Source organism: Molothrus ater, chromosome 5 (genome assembly GCF_012460135.2).
Source record: "Molothrus ater isolate BHLD 08-10-18 breed brown headed cowbird chromosome 5, BPBGC_Mater_1.1, whole genome shotgun sequence".
In the NCBI taxonomy this organism is placed as follows: domain Eukaryota; kingdom Metazoa; phylum Chordata; class Aves; order Passeriformes; family Icteridae; genus Molothrus; species Molothrus ater.
Window position 1 is genome coordinate 72,268,235 of NC_050482.2, and position 19,446 is coordinate 72,287,680.

Genomic DNA, 19,446 nt, shown 5'->3' on the forward strand with positions numbered 1-19,446 from the left:
GTGGGAGTAGAAATTGGTCAGTGCCCTTCTGCAGTGTGGAACAGCCCACTGCTGAAAGAAACTACTGTGTGTGGTACAAGCACAGTCTGGTTCTCTGGGAGACATTAAGTTGAAGATAAAAATGAAAAGTGAATTATTAATAAAATCTCTGTCACCTTGGCCATGGAAGAAAAGCCATCCAATGAAATTCACAGGTTCCCAAATTCACAGGATATTGACCAAGTTAGGTTTGTAACTCCTCCTGGAAATCTGCTGACGTCTCTCCATGAATTTCAGTAAATCAGACCCTTCTGAGGAGGATTGTAAATTGTGTGTTCCCATGCTTGTTATTTTCAGAAGTGTTTCACACATTCTTACAAACATACTATATTTGAGGCAAACACAGTAAAGAAGGGCAGGATTGGCCAGCTGTCAGTGTTTGTCTTCATTTTCCTTGGGTTCACACTCCACTTTATGTTAACATATATGTTCTCCACACAAAGCCAAAGGAATTTGCAGGCAACTGTGGGGGAGTTGTGTGCCCTTCCCCACATGTTGTATCCTGAAAATGCAGCTCTGTGCCTTACCCATTGGAGGCTTTGAGGGAGACAAAGCCTCTCTCCATCTGACTTGTACAACAAGAAAAAAGGAAACCTGTGTTTTTCATGAGATACAGAGAGGACACAGTTCACTTTAAATTCAGCTGCTGGCACAAAATTTTTGACAATTAGAGGTGCTGAGCACAGACTAGCTACTTTTTCCCTTTTTTTTATTATTCAGGATGGTGGGATGAGAATAACCTTTAACCATGGATGCCTAACACGTATAAATCATCTGGCATAACATCGCAAGTTCCATTCCAATTTTTTTAAAGCGAGATGAGGGTGACTAGCTCAGACTATTCTCAGTTTAAGTCCCTTTTCTGCTGTTTCTCAGGTTCCTTTTTCATTGTCCTAGGTAATTCCAGTTAGTAACTAGTAATGGTGGGCAGTAAAGTCAGAATATTTCTGTGGTGTCTGGAGCAGCAGGAGCAGCTGCCTCTGCAGTTCTGGAGCATTTGGAATTTGGGAAAGCCACGGAGTAGGGGTCAGAGGGGACTCCCAGCTCCCTGTGTGAGTGGAGTTTTCCATCTCGGGGAGGTGTGAATATCCCATGGTGCTGCTCTCAGGGCATTGCTTCCCTGTGCTTTCATAGCCATGTTCTTTCCATTGCATGCCAGGTGACTTTGGGCAGTGGTCAGTGATGCTGATGTTAATGTTAACAGAAATATGGATGGGCAGGGTGAGTATTGCATTTAGGGGCTGGGATACTGGCAAGTGCTTTTTGCTGCTTTAGCCCTGGTTTTTCCTGTGGTGAATGTGATCACTGAGCAGAGGCCTGTGCTGGGCCATGGTGTGAGCTGGAGAAGCTGAGAGATGTTCTGCAGTTGCTGATTTTGGCACAAACAAGGAGTGTCCCTGCGTAATGGAGGGCTGCAGTGTTCCTGCCTCATTCCTGCCTCCCACGCTGGGCCACAGCCCTGGGCAGTGCTGCTGTTTGTCACAGAAAAGTTCCATGGCAGGAATGCTCCAGATGTCAACCATGGCAGGCACAGACCTTCCCTCTTCTGGATTGTTCTGGATTCCTTTTCCCTGGTCATTAGAAAGGAAAGGACTGCGGGGAGGGCATTACTGCTCTGTGGAGGGAGGCAAGGAGAATTTCTGCTTGTGGGATGGAGATGAATTTACCTGTGGCTGGCTGAGGAAGCCATGAGTGCTGCTCACTCTCTCTCTGCAGGTTGCAGCCGCCCTGAGCAGCCCAAAGAGGGTCACTCAAACAGGCTGTGCATCACCTGAGCAGGCAGGTGTTAGAACATCTGCAGTGGGCTCCTGTGAGCATGGCTGCTGGAGTCAGGGCTGGGCAGAGCAGCCATCAGTGGTGTTTTCTGACCCAGTCACTGGAAATATCCAGTTTTGAGGAGAGTCTCTGAGCTCAGGTAATGAGAGCATGAGCATTCTGTTAGACTGGTGGGCAGAGTGCTGGAGGTAGCAAAGGAGCAGAAGCATGAGTTCCTCTCTAATACTCAATAATAATAATAATGAGTAAGTCTAGGTATTGTGTGTGCTTTGCCAAAGTCACTCTTAGCCTTGGAATGTGTGAGTATTTCACCTGAAAAAAAAAAAAATTACTGAGTTCCAGACTGAATTAAACACAGAACTGTTAAAATAGCTTCTATTTGAGCAGTGCCCCTAATTCACACCCACTCAAACACCTCCTCACTCAGTAACCCCATCCTCAGACCCAAGAAACTCAAGTGAAATGAGAAATTTGGGAATGAGGTAATAAAGAAAGATTTCTGGAGGATGTTATTACTTCATGATAGCATTTATTTCTTGTTGGTGTGACTGCAGTAAAAGCTTCTTGGTGTTTCCATTGCAAACTCTTTGGTGCTCCCACCCCTTCTGCTTTGTAGGCAGCTACTCAGCCAGAAGCAATTTAAAATGTGCTTTTACATCAATTTTGACTCATTTTTTTGGATTGAAAAGAGTTTTGTGTTTTGATACTTCATTATAAAACATGAAAATTGCTGGGGTTTTTTCCTCCTAATCCAAATTTCCAGATGAACAATTTAAAGATATGGATTAGCTCTTTTTATAACCTAGCTGTATTATTAACAATTGAAAAATGTCTCCTAAGATAATTTCAGTATTTCATGGTTTTGTACAAGCAGATCCATCTTTCTGTTACAAATTTCCATACTGGAAATTGGTGTGGAGGGCAGTTTTCAAAAAGCGCTGTTTTCACTCAGGAGTCTATTTTTTTTTTTTCTTTTTTTTCCAGTTTACTCAGTGCCTCAAAAATAGTTGTGGAAGCCCAATTTAATAAATAATCAGGGATGGATCAGACGTGCTAATGGTTTATAGAGCTTGTTTCTAGTAAATCAGTGATAATTAGTTACTGTGGAATACGTGGCTATGTGGAATTCTTTGGGAGGTAAATGGCAGTTTGTGGCCTTGTGAAGCACATCAGGACATCCTTTTTGCCTCAATAACCAAAATTCAGAGGGGTGGGTTTGTGCACTCACTCTTGCCTAGTCCAGAGGGCAGAATGCTGAAGAGACAAAGCAGAGTGGGCCCTTCCTTAGGGTGACCTGTGGAAACAGGATGGCCCCGTGGCAGGGAGGGATGGTGAGGAGGACTCCATGGATATCAGAAAGCTAATTAATTACTTTATTATACTATATTATTCTATATATATACTATATATATACTATATTATACTATATTATTATATATATATATTGTATATCACATTACATCTAAACTGAATCTGCCAAGCACTCAACCCTGCACTGCCCAGAATCTCGTGACTGTCCCGACACACACAGACACACCTGGCCCTGACAGGCCAAGGAAACAAAGCACCATCACTGTGGGTAAACAATCTCCACATTGCATTCTGCTTTTGCACAAACACAGGCACAGCAAATGAGATAAGAGTTGTGTTTTCTTTCTTGGATATTCAGAGAATGCGAAACCCAGAGATATTCTTGGGAAGAATTGTGCCTTGCTTTTCTCTGGGAAGGGAAATGTGGTGACATAACCCAGATGAGCTGGGGTAATATGGGGCAGTGGGAGAAGTGTGCAGTGCAGAAATGTGGGGAAGGTTGCATTTCCCCAAGCTGGACTGATGCTAGGGACAGAACTTGCCCTTGCTGTGGGAACAGGAGGCTCCAGCCATTCCTGGCTGTCCTCATGAGTTGGTGGCACCAGAGCAGAGCTCCAGAGTTCATCTCATGGCTCTTCTTGTGCTTGCACAGCATGAGAGGGACATGAAGGGTGAAGATAAAATTCCCTTTGGCTTTCAGTCACGTTGCTGTGCCTACAGCTCCTTAAACCTCCAGTGTAGGATGTGCCAGAGAGGAACATTGGAGGGAGATCCAGCTTTCTGTGCATGGGTGGCAGCCTGGCCTTGCAGTGTGACTGGACCTTGCTGGCTGCAGTTCCTGGTGGTGGGAGTCAGAAACTGAACCCTCAGGGATTTCAGATGTTTGCAGAGACCACTTTGAGGGAACAAATTCTCTAAGAATTAACGACTGAACTTCTGTACATGTCCTAATGGAGTATGGAAAGTGTCACTTTTCCCATTACATCAGTGTAAGCATGGAAATAGTGAGATGAACCAAAAAACATCTTCTTATGTTATTTCCTGAGAGGTTTGCCAAAGCTTCACAGAGGTTCCAGGCTCTCTGGAGTTTTATGGGCTCCATTGGAGGGGGAGTTTTACAGAGCACACCCATTTTATCATAAAAATCAAATAAGAAATCGAACAGCTATCGGTTCTGTTACTTCATTCTGTTAAAGAGGGACTTTCCTACAGTGAAGCTAACTCCAAAATAATTACATTGAGAGCTTTCTGCTCTCTCAGCAAATCTGTGTTCAGATAACGGCACTCCCATACTCTAACATCTCCTCTGTGAAGCCTGTCCCCTCCCAAGCCCAAGCACCCCAGTTAAACTAACCCACATTTGTGGTTTTAAGCATCCAGGTTACCCAACTTGCAGCAGTGGGGCTCATTTGAAGTTAGGCACTCCCAGGAGTTTCAGGTTGATGGGACTCCCTGTTGAGAACATCAGAAGTCTGACCAAAGCAAAACTCAGCTGCTTTCTGGTTTGGAACACAGATTTGCTCTGACACAGTGAGGCTCAAAATATTCTGGTTCAAAACTGGGGCAGTCTCTTTGCCAGTGACTGGAATTACAGTTTCCCACAGGTCTAACAGGTTTGATGGACTTTTTCTGCAAGCCTTGACTTTAACAGTGCCTAGAACAAAAGAACTCTGTTCAGAAGAGGGGATTCCATGTGGGTCCAGGCCAAAGGAAAGGTGGGTGTGAGCTGGAGCTTTCCTTAGTCCTTGTGCAATATTCTGCTTCTATGGAGAGGGATCACAGGTGCTGCTGGGGATCTGCTGCCCTGGACTGACACCTCAGCTTCACAGCAGGACCTCACAGGATCAGGTGGGACTTGTTGGCTTTCTTGGGGACTTGGGGAAGGAGATTTTAAAGCAATGAACATGAAAAAATATTACATGAGCAGTAAATTTAGTCAGAAACTGGAAAGGTTGCACTGGATGGGTGACATTCTTTTCCCCCAAATAATAACCTTGCTCTACTTTCTCCACCTCCAAAAGTAAAATAAAAGGAAATAAAATAAAATAACTTACACAGCTAAATAAAGATGCTATGTCACATTCTATTAGTGTTTCTTGCTAAGGAAAATGTGAAACAGGAAAAAAAACTCTTCAGAACTATTCTAGAAATCAATTTGGTTTAGTTTAGCTCTCGGAGCAAGTCCATTTTCTTCTGCAGCTCAGATGGTCTGTCCATCCCTGGCCTCTGCCTTTCAATATTCTCTCCTACCTGTGCTTCCTCCTTCCTGGGCTCTTCCCAGGGAGGCTTGGCACGATGGAAGCAGCTCAGGCACAGTCCTGAGCTCCCCTTCAAGGCACAAACATCACACTCCTCCTCTCTGCCAGGCTGGAGGAGAGCAGCCCTTCTTGTGATGGACTGGCCATGTGTCACTCTCTGCCTCCTGCACTTTACCCAGACCCTTTGGCCACACAATACAGCTCAGGTCAAAGAGCAAATTAAATTTCTGAGTGAGCTGAGTAGATGTCACTGAACTCCTGGATGTGTCAGATAAATGAGGAACCACGTTAATTTATCCCTCAAGGACATTGGATACAACCGTTGGGGATACTTATGGTTCAAAAATGCTCTTAGTGTTGAAATGGAAACAGACAGGAAAGAAAATGTTTCTCCTTTGACTGTTTGATATCATAGTTAAAAGATAAAGATGCAGCTATAGGGGGGCAAAAGGTATCCAAGTGTGAGTTTTTACATCTGTTCCTTTTTCCCTTCCAACAAACTAATTTGGCACTGTTGCTTCTGGTAGGTGATTATCATCTCTTTGCTACTTTAAAGGGAGACTTCAGTATTTTAGGACTCACTTCTTAGCACAGCTTTTCAAGAAAAGGTTTCTAGAGCAGGCTGAGTGCAGAATACCTGTGTCACTGCTTCATGCCTGAAGAAGGGGGGGGACAAGTCACCAAGGAATCTCAGAATATAATCAATATATAAGAACCTGATACCATATCAGCATTCAAGTCAGCAAATACGTGTTCTCAAAATAAGAAATGCAGTTGACCTTAATCTTTCCACTACAAGCTCTGCACTTAACTTCAGGAGACACGGAGTATTCAGATTTGGAGTAATTAATTCAGTATCAGTCCTAAAGCAGGCACAGATTTTCCCTGACTTAATTCCCTGTTGAATACAACAACTTAAAATGCAAACAGAAAATCTATAAATAAAAACTGGAGAAAGAGTTGCTTAAGGAAATGTGTGTAAAATAGTGAAATGCCTTAATTATAGCTCGGCAATCTGAAATATATAGAACCTTATTTACAGTAATTCTGCTGGCAGTGCTTGCTTGTTAACTACTCTGGGCACTTAATGGGTAACAATGAATGATTTTGTACAGCAACAGTCAAGTCAAGCAATGCAATATGAAATAAGGGTTTTGTCAAACGGCCACTCAGAGAATTTTGGTCTCTCAAATGAAAAATTACACTTACTGGAGTCAGGTGCTCTGAGCTAGTTGCCAAAAATCTGGATATATGTATAAAAAACCAAAGCTCCTGGGAAGCATACCTGTGGCAAGCAAATAGGCAGTGGTGGGGTTTTCTCCTGTGCAGTAAAATGTCTGGGCCACTTCAGTGACTTGGAGCTGCTAATTTGCCAGAGCTGTGCTGGAGCAGCCGTGTCCATGTGGAACCCTCACTCAAGCACTTTGTCTTCATTACAGAGCAGTCAGCTCTGCTCTGCACTGTGGATGGAGTAGCTGCTGAGAAAGGCAATGCAGTTCACAGAACCAGTGCCCCTTCTGAAGCTGCACGTGCCTGTTGGCACTGCCCCACATCACCTCTGGCCATTTGCTGTATCCCCCATGAGCAACAGGCTGTCAGAAGGGTGTCCTTAGTGTAAAGACATTCTTTGCCCATTCTTTCTATGAAGAAGGTCCATTGGCATAGAAATAATTAATAATAGTGGCAGCAATAATACATTATATTCTGGTGCTGCACAGCAAACTAAAGGAATAAATTGTTGCCAGCTTGTTTTTTTTAATATTTTAGAATATGTTCAATATTAATTACTTTCCTCGAAGGGGACACTTTATCTGCAGCATTTCATCCAACAGGCTTTTTCCATAAGACATTATCAAATTTCCTCTCCAATTGCACTCCATATAGTCACTCTATTTCAATTAGTGTCACATGGTGTGAACATGGTGTGTATGAACGTGTAGGCCACTTGGGCAGTTTTCCAGTTAAAATCTCTTTGCTTGTAAGGAGCAGACAATCCCGAAGACACAGTTTGCAATGATATTTTATCCCAGAGACTAACAGATCTTGTTGGTCTCTGATAGGAAGTGTCCATTGATAAGTTCCTACAGCTACATCCTGTAGAAGGATTGTCTTCTTGCTCAGGCTGGGACAGAGGAGCCACGAGGTCTGGGCTCTAATCAGGAGTTTCCTTCACTCCTCCTGTGTCACCAGGAGCTGTCAGCTGTGTCGTGGGTGCTGCTTCTCACCTTGCTAATAGTTGAACAGAATTTATCCCCTGGCAGAGTTAAGGACTGCTTTTCAAGGAAAATTCTTCACGTTTGAGGGTGTTAGAGTTGGTGTCTTTCCCGTAGAAGCTCCTACAAATACAGAGTTGTACTTTAGTTAAAATGTGTGTCCTACCTATCAAAATTACACCAGTTTCTAAGAAAACTCAGAACTGCCATAAATTGCACATGCATATTTGACTTTATTCACTGTTACTGTTCTAGAGTCAAAGCAAGCATTGTTTGGCCTGGTGACTGCAGTGGGATTATTCTCAGGAGCAAGGGCTGCAGCCTGGAACCCTGGAGATCAGCTACCAGAATCCTGTTTGTGGTCACTGATTCTAGCAGTGATGTTTTTCTAACATGAGAGAGATGGTGGTTGCTGGGGCTGTGCCTGGGTACAAGTGGAGCCTTGTTCTCTTTGTGAATGCTGCACAGTTTTTCTAATGAGAACTTGTTTTCCTCAACGTTTCCTTCTAAGTCTCAGGGTTTTTTTAAGGCTAGAGAGACTATTATGTTGTCTAGCCTGACAGAACAAGATGTAAAATATTACTGAGCACAATAAATCCTGTTTAAAGTTCACCTTCATGGAACACATCTGATCTTGACTGAAACATCATGAGTCAGAATTTCTCTAGGTAGAGAATTCCTCCACGTGTCACCAATGCTCTCTCATTAGAAGCAGTACATTAATTATTTATTGACTAGCCCAGTCCCAAATTTCTAATAATTATTATTGTTCCTTGATGTGTGATTTACTTACCTGTCTTCTTCTCTTTGGCTGAACGCAGAGAATAGCCAGGATGGGAGTTTAAAAGGAAGCCAGCTGGGTTTTGAGGCCATGGCAAGGAGCAGTGCATTGTTCCCATATTTAGCCTATTTTCTCTAGTCTCTGTGTGGTTCACATTTTGGGGTGAATTGGTGCAGTTTGCTGGTTTTTGCTTGGTGAATTAAGGAAGCATTAGTGCAGACAAGGCTCTTTTCCCCAGAGAGTCTGCACACCTCAGCACTGGGAGAGGGCAGCTCCTTGTGGGAATTGTTTGGGATAAAGGCAGGTGTGAGGTGGGCAGCAATAACTCTCAGCTGTGTTCAGAACTGTGTGGAACAAACCAAAATAAAGTAAATCCCCAAATAAACCAAAATACTGTTAAGTGCATCTCAGGATCCTGAGCTCTTTGTGTTATTAATAACATATATGTTATTATTGTTGTTATTATTATTGTTATTATCTGAAATTAGCCCAAAGTGGAAGCTAGCAAATTCACCTTGTAATGTGTTCTTTGGTGAGTTTTTAAAGGAGTCTTCTGTCCTTGTGTTTCAATCTTTGTTTTCTGACAATCTCCCGTTGGATGCAATCAAGGGGCACTTAAAAGCCTTTGCTGAAGTTTGGATGTACAAATTACCCTGTCCCTTTGAAATGTTTGACTAACAATCTTAGAAGGAAACTCAGACAAAAATAAAATCTGGCATTTCAAATATGTAAATAAAGAACTTTTTTTGGTAGAATATCTAGCAAGCATTGCTACCAATCACTAATGAGTGCAGCTTTAATTCTAATTTCTGTAGCTTTTATCTATGTTGCCAGTAATTATAAAAACCTGTCTCACAGTAGGATGTACATCAAATGTTTGTTTTCAGTGAATTCTTTTTTCCTTTCCAACTGAAAAACCACCTGAGCAGATTCAAAATTAGCAGAATTGCAAAATTACTTTTGCCTTAATCTAAGTTTTCGTGCCTTATGTAAGTGTAAATTTGAGGTAAAGAAAAATGAAATTCATGTATTCCGAGTGAGTTTCATTTTATACCATTCCCTCCTCCCACCCCTGATTATGCAAAATAAAAAAAAAACACCAACAAAAAAAACAAAGAGCAAGGCCATTCATGTGTATATTTTTAATGATGGGTCTTGGAATGACAAAGAAATTGAGAAATTGAAGTGGTGGATCAGTCAACAGTTCAGACACTCGGGGGCTGTGATTTGTAAATTCATCACAGTGATATCTTCACTGAAAAAACACTTTATCAGAAACAAATTTATTGCAGTCACTGATTCAGTTCCCCCTACCACCTGTCTGTCTCTGTGGTGGTTTTTTTTTGTGAACAGCTCTTAATCTCCACTGTTCACTAATAAAAATATTTTAATAAGAGATAATACTGTAATCCAAATGCCTATAGGTGCTTGAATCAACTGTTCCTGCCTGTGTAATTGCTAGCACTTTGTTCAACCCTTTTGAAAATTGCTATTAAATCTCATTCTCCTTTTCTGTATTAATGGAACAAGAATTCATTTTGAGTGTAGCCTCGGAGCAGTAATGAGCATTGTTAACATGGAACAACAATGCCCAAGGGGAAAGTTTCCAGAGCTGGCCTCACCTCAGGGCTTTGCTGTTGGTGTGCTGCAGAGTCATCCAGCCAAGAGCTCTTGGTCCATTCACAGAGTTCAGCTGAATATTTCTGCTCAATATATTGGGAGAACTATAAATGGTTTAGGTGGTGGCCAAGGGAGAAAGGGTTTCTTTTGTTTAATACCTTAAAAATAGAGGGGCAGCATTAAAAAATTAACAATAACTCCTACTTATTTTAAAGTGCATCATATTGTGCTTTTGTTCTGATGATTTTGCTTCCTTGCAGATTTTCACAAGAGGTTAATGAGAAAAGATTAACAAAACATGCAATATTGCACATGGGCAGGGGAGACAAAACATAATCATTTTGTTGTAAACAAACAATAGATGTTACTTTTTAATTGCTTTTTCAGAAGCCCAATTCTGAAAGCCTTCCCAAAGAAGCGTTATATATCTTTTTAAATTCAGAATATTACCCTTATTTATTATGTATAGCAAAAATGAACCTGCCCAAAGTGTAGTGCTTCACTGATTGCAAGGGAATGCCTTGGCCACAATAAAGCAGTCAAGGCCCTATAGATAAAAAGTCCTATAGATAAAAAGTCCTTATACCCTACAGAGAGTAAAAATTAAGAGGCTCAAACCCAGTGTATTACCAGTGTGATAGAGAATAACATTGTTTTCCTTGCATTTTTTGAGGTCTTGGTTTCATGACTGTGTAGGATGTAAGGACTTCTTATCTGTAGGGTCTTGACTGCTTTATTGTGGCCAAGGCATTCCCTTGTAATCAGTGAAGCACCACAGCTTTAAGTAGGTTTATTTTTGTCATATATAATAAATGGGTAATATTCTGAATTTAAAAAGTACATAACGCTTCTTTGGGAAGGCAGAACTGGGGCTTCTGAAAAAGCAATTAAAAAGTAACATCTATTGTTTGTTTATAACAAAATGATTATGTTTTGTCTCCCCTGCCCATGTGCAATATTGCATGTTTTGAGATGTATTTTAGGTGATAGTTTAATATTTCTGCAGAGATTTATTGATTGTTCCAAAATCTGATGCCATTAGAGAAGCAGGGGTAGAAATATTCTTTTGTTGGAGTTCAGTTTGTCCAATAAATGAATTACAAATTATTGTCATTTAGCCATCTTGTTTCATAGCACTTGGTCACCACTGCCCTTTCCTTGGGTACAGGCTGGAGATGCCCTGAAACTTTAAATATGAATAGACAAGTTCAACAATGCAAAAGCTCAAAAACAGTAAGACTTTAAGAAATGTGCTGCATGTTGTGTATTTCTTTCCATTTTTTGTAATAGGAGCAATCTTCCTGGTTAAATAGGTTTCAGACCCTTGCAATTTCATAAACACATATTTTTCCTTTGAGAGCTGGGCCTGATACTGCTTTTTCTGTAGAATAGTTGGTTTGTGTTGCAGACAGAGACTTTTAAGAGAGGACTCTAACAAGGGACCTTTTATAAAATTTTATTGAATGTTTGGTTTTAATTCTCAAAATAAATCAAATTGAGGTGAGATGCTGAATCTGATAACAGGAGGACAGAAGGTTTTAAAAAGCATGAATGAAGGCTTTATAGATTTTGTTTCACCCCTCCTTGCAGGTTACTCCACACCATACTGTGTGCTTCATTCTCTTCAGGTATGTCCATCCCTGAAGTGAGAGTAAAGCATACATTTGAAATTTCATATATTCCATTTTTTCACCTGAAAATAAGGTTTTCTTCTAGGCTGTTGCATGGAAAAATTCCTTCCCAGTATTTATTTCATCTTTGCATCTATCTAAGGTTTCTTAGATTTAACTGGGGCTTCTAATAATTAATGGACAGCATTTTATTCACATATCAATATATGTGTATATTTATATTGACTCTAGTGGTTCCCCACAACTCAACTGAGAGTGGACTCCTGCAGTAATTACTAAATACAATTTTGGCATTCCCTGTCCCAGACACCTTACAGCCTGGGGGAAAACAGGGAAAACACAGCAAGCAAAATAAAGAAACATGAAATGGAAGCCCAGAACCATCACACCCAGCAGCTTCCCAGGGCTTGGTGCAGTTGCTGGTGGGAGTGCTGGTGTGCCTGGGCTGTCTCAGGAAAGGAAGGATGGCCCAGCAGCTCAGGCAATGGGGATCAGCTTCTGTGCCTGCCCTGAGTCCCTGGGCACACAGGGGAGCTGGGACACTTCTCACAGTGATGCCTCTCTTCATCCCTGGAGGAATGAGTCACAAAAGTGAGGATGACAATTCATGTCTGTGTGCACAGGGGTCTCAGGATGAGGGAAGAGACGAGGATCGGACTCCATGTTTCAGAAGGCTGATTTATTATTTTATGATATATATTACATTAAAACTATACTAAAAGAATAGAAGAAAGGATTTCGTCAGAAGGCTGGCTAAGAATAGAATAGGAAAGAATGATAACAAAGGTTTGTGGCTCAGCTCTGTGTCTGAGCCAGCTGGGCTGTGATTGGCCATTAATTAGAAACAAGCACATGAGCCCAATCCCAGATGCACCTGTTGCATTCCACAGCAGCAGATAACCATTGGTTACATTTTGTTCCTGAGGCCTCTCAGCTTCTCAGGAGGAAAAATCCTAAGGAAAGGATTTTTCATAAAAGATGCCTGCGACACTTGTCTTCAGACACACAACTGCTAAATAAAAAATGCCCGTTGGAGGGAAAACCCTTTCTCTGCCGTGGGAGAAGTTTTGGGAAGATGCTTTATTTATTTATGTATTTATTGCTGGTTTCTGTGCTGTGTTGCTCCCCAGCCCATGTTTTCTCCTCTCTGTTTCTGTCTCCCAGCAGTTGTATGCTGCCCAGCTCGCTGCCATGCAGGTGTCTCCAGGAGGCAAGATCCCTGGCATTGCCCAGGGGAGCCTTGGTGCTGCCGTGTCCCCCACCAGCATCCACACAGACAAGAGCACAACCAGCCCTCCTCCCAAGAGCAAGGTACTGTACCCAACCTGGGCCTCTGGGCTGCAGGAGCTGTGGCAGGGTGTCCCCCTGGAATGGGAGGACATTGTTGAAACATCTGGGAAAACATCTGGGAAGAATTCAGCTAAGGAACAGGGACAAAGCAGTCCTCTGTGGGTGACAGCAAGAGCTGGGTAAAAAATGTGTCCTTCCTTTTTGTTAGTGCCCTCCAGCATGCTGTCCATGTCCTTCATCACGCCAGGAGAGATTCCTTGAGTTGACAGCAGTGTCTTGTTTGTACCCCAACAGTAAAGCAGCACAGATTAAAAATAACCAGACAAATAAATAATACCGTTGTCAGCCCAGTGAGATACATGTTCAGGGAATGAGAGACATGGCTTGAAATCAGGAGCTTCTGTGTTGATGAATCAAGCTCTAGGTTGTCTCTTTTCTCTCTCCTTACTGCAGGGTTTCTGACTTCCTGTGGCTTTTCCTTGGCTTGGCCTCTTCTCTTAGAGGAAGAAATCACCAAGCTGTGCAATACTTGATTGTAGATTTTTGGGTTTTCTAAAAAGTGTTTGGTTACCCAGTTTGTGCATTTTACAAGGGGGGGAGTCATGTGTGTGGCTGGCAGCTTGTAGATCTCCTGCACTTAAAGTCTCAGGGTTGAATTTGCTTCTCCTGTGCAGCAGGAGAGTGTCTCAGGAGATCTGAGGGGCACAGTGTGGATTTTGTGGCAATTGCAGGATTCCAAGGCCTGCCATATCTGCTGGTGACATTGAGCATAACCATTTTTACTGGCAGCTGTCGAGATCAGTTCTGTTCTCTCCTTTGTTTTATTGCTTTTCTGTATTTTTAGTTGTTCCAGTGCCTTTAGCTTGCAGCTCCGTAGGAGACAAACAGAACTTATTTTTCAAAGGCGGGGGGAGGGGGCGAAAATAAGCTAAAAAAGTGGGCCAGAAGGAAAGGAAGGGGGCTCCAAAAGGCTGTAGAATTGTGCAGAGTAAGTCCTGTGCTGCATGCTGTTTTCAATCTGCTGTGTGCCAGTTGGAGGCTGGGAGAGAGCACGAGGGAAGGAGAGGGGATAATGCTGAGAAATGATAGAGTGGCTGTGACCTCCCAGCTCAGCCTGGAAATCCCAGACATTGATTTCACTTAGCATTCCTGCTGAGAGAGCCGGGAGTTCAGCTGGGATAAAAGAACAAGGCTCTGTTCTAATGGTAATGGTGTGTGACAGACACATCCCTCTGTCTGTCCTCAGCAGCAGCGAGGTGGGAGCTGCACTCAGGGCACCTGACCTGCCTGGGCTGCTGGGCCAGTGCTGCTCTGAGCTCTGAACCCAGCCTAGGAGCACAGTTATTTATCATACTAAACGGTAAAGAAACCTTTCTGGAGCCCACAGCAATTAGAATAAGGCTTACACAATAGTGCAGCGGCCTGGCTCAGAAAACACATTGACAAATCCATCACAATGGCAGAAACTGAGGCTTATGTGTTGGAGCTAAACACCTTCCTTGGTGTCTGTGTGGACCTTTCTTTGCTTTTTCAAAGCTTGTTTGTGTTCAACAGCTCCAAAAGTTTATTTTCTTTGCTGATTTTTTATATGTAATTTTTTTCTAACTGTCGTCAGGGAATATGTCTTGAGTTTCATAGACTTTTTTTTATTTATTTTTTTTAAATCCCCATAAGCTATTTGGTTCCTGAAGTTAGTTTGTGGTGATCTTTCTCACTCTTATTGTACATCAGAGGAATAGTTAATGCCTTGGAATAGCTTTCAGTAGATGCTGTTTACTGAATCTCTGTTTTCAGCCCACAGTTTACACTGGCACAGCTTTGGTAATACCCTCGAGTGTTTGGAGACAAGGAGACAGCCTCACCTGAGAGTGTGTCAAGCTACTGGCAAACATCTAGGTCACTTCTGAAAAGCTGTGGCATTTTCTCCTCTCGTGTAGTGTTAAAGTTAGTGTGCTGCTCTTTGCAAGGATTCTTCAAAGTCAGCCTCAGCAGCAGATGGAACAACTGTTGGCTCTAGAAATGCTGAGAAGCATCAGGGGGAGTTTGCCAAGGATCATCCTTTAAATCTAGTAAGACTTGAAAACATCCCTGAAACTCCTCTAAGACCTTGGCAACTCCTGTCCTGGCAGGGCTTTTATCAGTGGCCCCAGCAGTGTTTGAGCACAGGCTGGCCCTGCTCTCCTTGCAGCAGCTGTGACCTGGAGAGCCCCATCCCTCTCCAGGCTCTGCCTTTCGGGGAGCCACGAGAGGGGCTGCCATTCTGCGTGCTGCACACATTCTGGCAGCCTTGGTGAGGAGCCCGAGCTGGGGCTGTGCACTCTTCCAAGGAGGAGAGCCTGCCAGCAGAGCTGAGGGAAGGAGCAGAGCTGTGGAGGCCGTCCAAGGAGAGGCGCGCGCGTCTTGCGGAAATGGGTTTCAGCACAGCTTCTTCTGGAGTGCTCAGAGACAGCCGGTGTGCTGATCACACCATCCACATCCCAGCCTCCTCCTCCTCGTGCCCTGAAAGGCAGGTAGCTCTGGGCTTTGCCACGCTGGGCTGGATTTCCAAAGCCTGCCCGTGATGGTGCCGGTGCCCCCGTGCTGCCCTGCTCCCAGGTGGGGAGGGCAGGCAGAGGTGCAGGTAAGGACCAGGCAGAACAACTTCCCAGCCCCTCCCAGGGGTCATTTCAAGCCTCTTGCTTGTACAGGGCCAAGCACAAGATAAAATAGAGCAGTGTTATAGGCACTGTGTTTGTCTGAGCTGTGACCTGTGCCATGCCACCAGGGCTCCCACCTGATAGCTCCAGCCCTCAGTGCCCTCAGATCAGGTGCTTTGTATCCTGCACAAGGACAGCAGCTCCACTTCTCAGTGCCTGCAGATCAGGTGTTCATACCTGCCTGAGCACAGCAGCTTCACCCCGACCTGTAAATGGTCAGGGCCCTGTTCATTCCTGCCTTTGTGTCTGGCTTTTTATGTGGCATGGATAAATACAGCATCTAGTGCCTGCACACTGCAATATTTTGGCCCTTTCCAGTGCAGTAGTTCTGGAGTGAGGTGTCAGTGCAGCTTGTAAATGCAGCTAAACATTCCCCCTGTTTAGTGGAGCACAGTGTATTGTCTGTAGCATCTGCTGTAAAACAGCAGCAATTCAGTGTGAAATGTGACAGGAGAGAATTCCTGGGCACTTTTCTTTTAACCTTGCTGTGGCCTCAGCCCTAACCCTACTCCCACTTGTGTCTCCATCAATGACAAGAGCACACAGATTGTCCAAATCAATTTTTTGTTCTATTCTATATATTCTGGCAGTGATGCTCTGCAGTAGCACCTGGGAGTTGTGACAAGGAAGGGAAATGTGTTTCAGACAAGGCAGGAGCAGGACTGAGCAGCTGGATACACACAGTCAGATTCTCCTCAGCTGCAATATTCAGAGAAATATCGATCTGAGTCTTTAACTGAAGAGGGTGCTTTAGTTTCACATTATCTGATCACATTATCTGATCACCAAAGTGAACACTTTGGATGGAATTTCCTTTGTGTCGCCTGTGGGCAGCAATTCAATGGCCTTTGAAAGTTCTGGTGCTTGTGCAGATGGGCCTGGAGGTGGCCCAGAAGGTTCTGGTTCTCTCCAGAAGAACTCCTTCTGTGGGGAGCTGGTTGTGGATTTTCCTGTCCCAGCCATAACTGATGATGAGACTACCTAGTTTTGGTAGGAAATATTTTTTATGAAAATATAGTGGAAAAAAAGAAAAGGAAATTCCTTTTCCTTATTTTCTTGTCTGAAGGAAATAAGAAAAAAGGCCCTAAAACAGTAAAATCTGTATCATCTCCATGATATTTCTGATTCTACTCCAGGCAAATTGTTGACTTGAACTTCATTTTCAATGGCCACTCTAAGCAACCCTGTTAAGTTGGGTGCATTTGTCTCCCTTCCTCTCATCTCTCCCTTTCATATGATGGTGCAGAATGTGGAATTTTATCCTGGAGAGATCTTGGGCAAACATTAGTCCCCATTATGTGCATCACTCACTTGCCACATGACTGAGTGTGGAGGAGCCTGGTGAAAAGTGGACATACAGACTCCTTGTGCCCTCAGAGCTGCTATTTTTGAACACGCTAATGGAAAGCATCTAATGTAAATTGATAAAATGCCTGTGTACAGGTGATTGTGTTGGAGGGGGACAAATTCTTATCCCTGAAGAGCAGAGAAGAGGAACCTGTCTAGAAGTAACCCACAGCACAATTGGGCCCCGTGTACTGATGGCAGTCCTTGTCCTGTTCAGTGGCTGGAGAGCTCAGAGCTGCTGAATGCCTGAATGCCAAGCAACAGGAAATTCAGGCATCCTCATTTTCAGCAGAGTACTGAGGTATTTTAGAACGAAGGACAGCAGTTCTCACTGAAGTGATGCAAGACACAGCATCCCTGATAAAACACTGGGCTATATTTACACAACTTTTATCTCCAGCATTTGCAAGCTCTTCTATTTTTGAGAGTTTCCAGGCTGGACACAATTCTTCATATGCCACTGATTTAAAAAAATAAATCCTTGCTAAATTAATCTATTAATCTTTTCAGCACCGGAATAACAATTAGCACTAGAATATTATACATCAGTACATCCAAAACATTTCCAGTGATTGCATTTCCCAATCCCCTTGCCAGAGCATCAAACAGGTCAGAAATAGCTGTAAGATAATCAAGGGAAAGTTTACAGTGCAGAGGCAGTGATGAGCAGGGAGCTGTAAGCTCGTCTGTGCTGTGCTCTTTTCTTCAGGCTCCCTGCCCATCTTGTAGTTAATAATCTCTTTACCTGGGAGCCTCTCTCCTTTGCTGCCCATGCTTTTGATCCTAAATAGTAAAATGGGGAGCTGGTGACAGAATCTTTGAAGTTGTTTTCCTCTTCCTTGCTCTCCTGCCTGTATCTGACATGCAGGCATATAAACAATGACTTTTTAAACCATTTGCTGGAGCACAGGGAAATGATGAGTATTAATGGAACTTCTTAAGGTGCTTTTCTAAAATAGCAAATGGGCTCCAAACAATACAAGCAATATTAATAGCAGCATCTAAACGGCAGCAGCAGGGCCTTGCACAGCATTCTGCTGCCTAACAGCCCTCCTTACTTTCCTAAAAATAAATTAGATATGTGGAGGGGCTCCTAGGATGAGCTGTCCACAGCTCCTCTTCCCTGATCCCGTGGCCTCACCAGCAGAGCTGCCAGGCAATTAACCCTTGTCAGGCTCAGCTGGCATTCCTTACAGTGAAAACTCAGAAGAAAATACAACAGAAAGGGGAAAAAACCTTACAAAATCTCTGATGGCAAAGCAGAAGTGAGATACACAAGTATCAAGCAAGACTGCTTTATTCATGAGAGAGAGGTCCTCAGAAACCAGTCAGGGAGAGCAGAGGTGTAGAGCAAGGGGTAAAAAGCAGGCACCATGTCCTTTCTCTGCTGTTTTTTGCTGTTCTTGCTTTCTGAACCTGGTATAAATAAATAAAATTGGTGGGGAGGGCAGCAGGTAGTAGCTCTGATCAGTTTTGTGTCAGTGACCCCCATTCAGGTTACTCAGAAATACCTGAGCATTAATTCTCAGAAGCTTTCCTGACAGAACTGCCCTTCTTCTGTCAGTTGGAACTAAGAAATGGGAAAGAGCAAGAGGAGACTGGATTGGTCCCAAATAAGAAAACAGTGTCACAGAGTCAAGGGGTTTTAATGCTACTGAGAGAGCTGTTGAGCTGATGGTGCCAGTTGTCCACAAAGTCCTAAAAATAGCATTAAAGGGCTTTAGGAGAGCGTGCAATCTGGAGCTGCATAATGCAACAGAGAAAAAAATTGTTTTTTTCTGGTTGCAGTGGTTTTTGCTGATACTCCTTGCATTTTGGGTGGCCTTGGTCTGTGGGGAGAGTTAAAATATATTTAGCAGAAGGTCTTTATGCTGAAGAAGGGGAACCAGCCATGAGGAGAAATACATGAAGTTCCTTCTTCACTGTGGGCTGCTGAGTGCAGCAGCCCTGAAAAGATGGGGAGCCAATATTAGCTCTAAGTCAAATACAGATAACAAACCAGGGAGTTATGCCAATATCAGATTAATGTATCGTTTCCTTCAGAATGTGAAATTCTTGTTAGAGGTCATCCTTTATTCCAGAGATTTTTTAGCCATCCTTTATTCCAGAGATTTGGTTTTCATACTCTGGGCTGTTAAGAGTCTCTGAATCCAGGGATGTGTTTATCCAGGAGCACAGGTGATGGCAGTGCAGCAATGTCCCTGTCTCGTGGATTAAAGGGGGAGCTTGGCACCAAGCAGAGAACTCTCACTCTCCCAGATAACTCCAGAGAGGAACCAGGTACTTCAGGTCCTGGGAAATTAAATCTCGAAAGGGAATTAAATCTTCCCTTTTGCAGCTCCAGACCGAGTGTTTGAGCATTTCCCTGTGTGTGCCAATAGCCAAAAGAAAAGTACAAAGGCTGTGTTGGCAGCTGTGTGTAGTGGCAGCAGCAGAGCCACCTTTTATCAAATGTACAACTCCTTTTCAACACAGGAAGGGAAT

At 43.3% G+C, this 19,446-nt stretch overlaps 1 protein-coding gene across 1 annotated transcript in view; it reads left to right on the forward strand.

The window, feature by feature from the left end:
• The window catches only part of SOX5 (SRY-box transcription factor 5), a 279,255-nt gene that overhangs the window by 211,723 nt on the left and 48,086 nt on the right, over nt 1-19,446 (forward strand). The window contains 1 exon segment of the mRNA XM_036400499.2: nt 12,794-12,940. Within this exon segment, the coding sequence (XP_036256392.1) occupies nt 12,794-12,940 (147 nt within the window).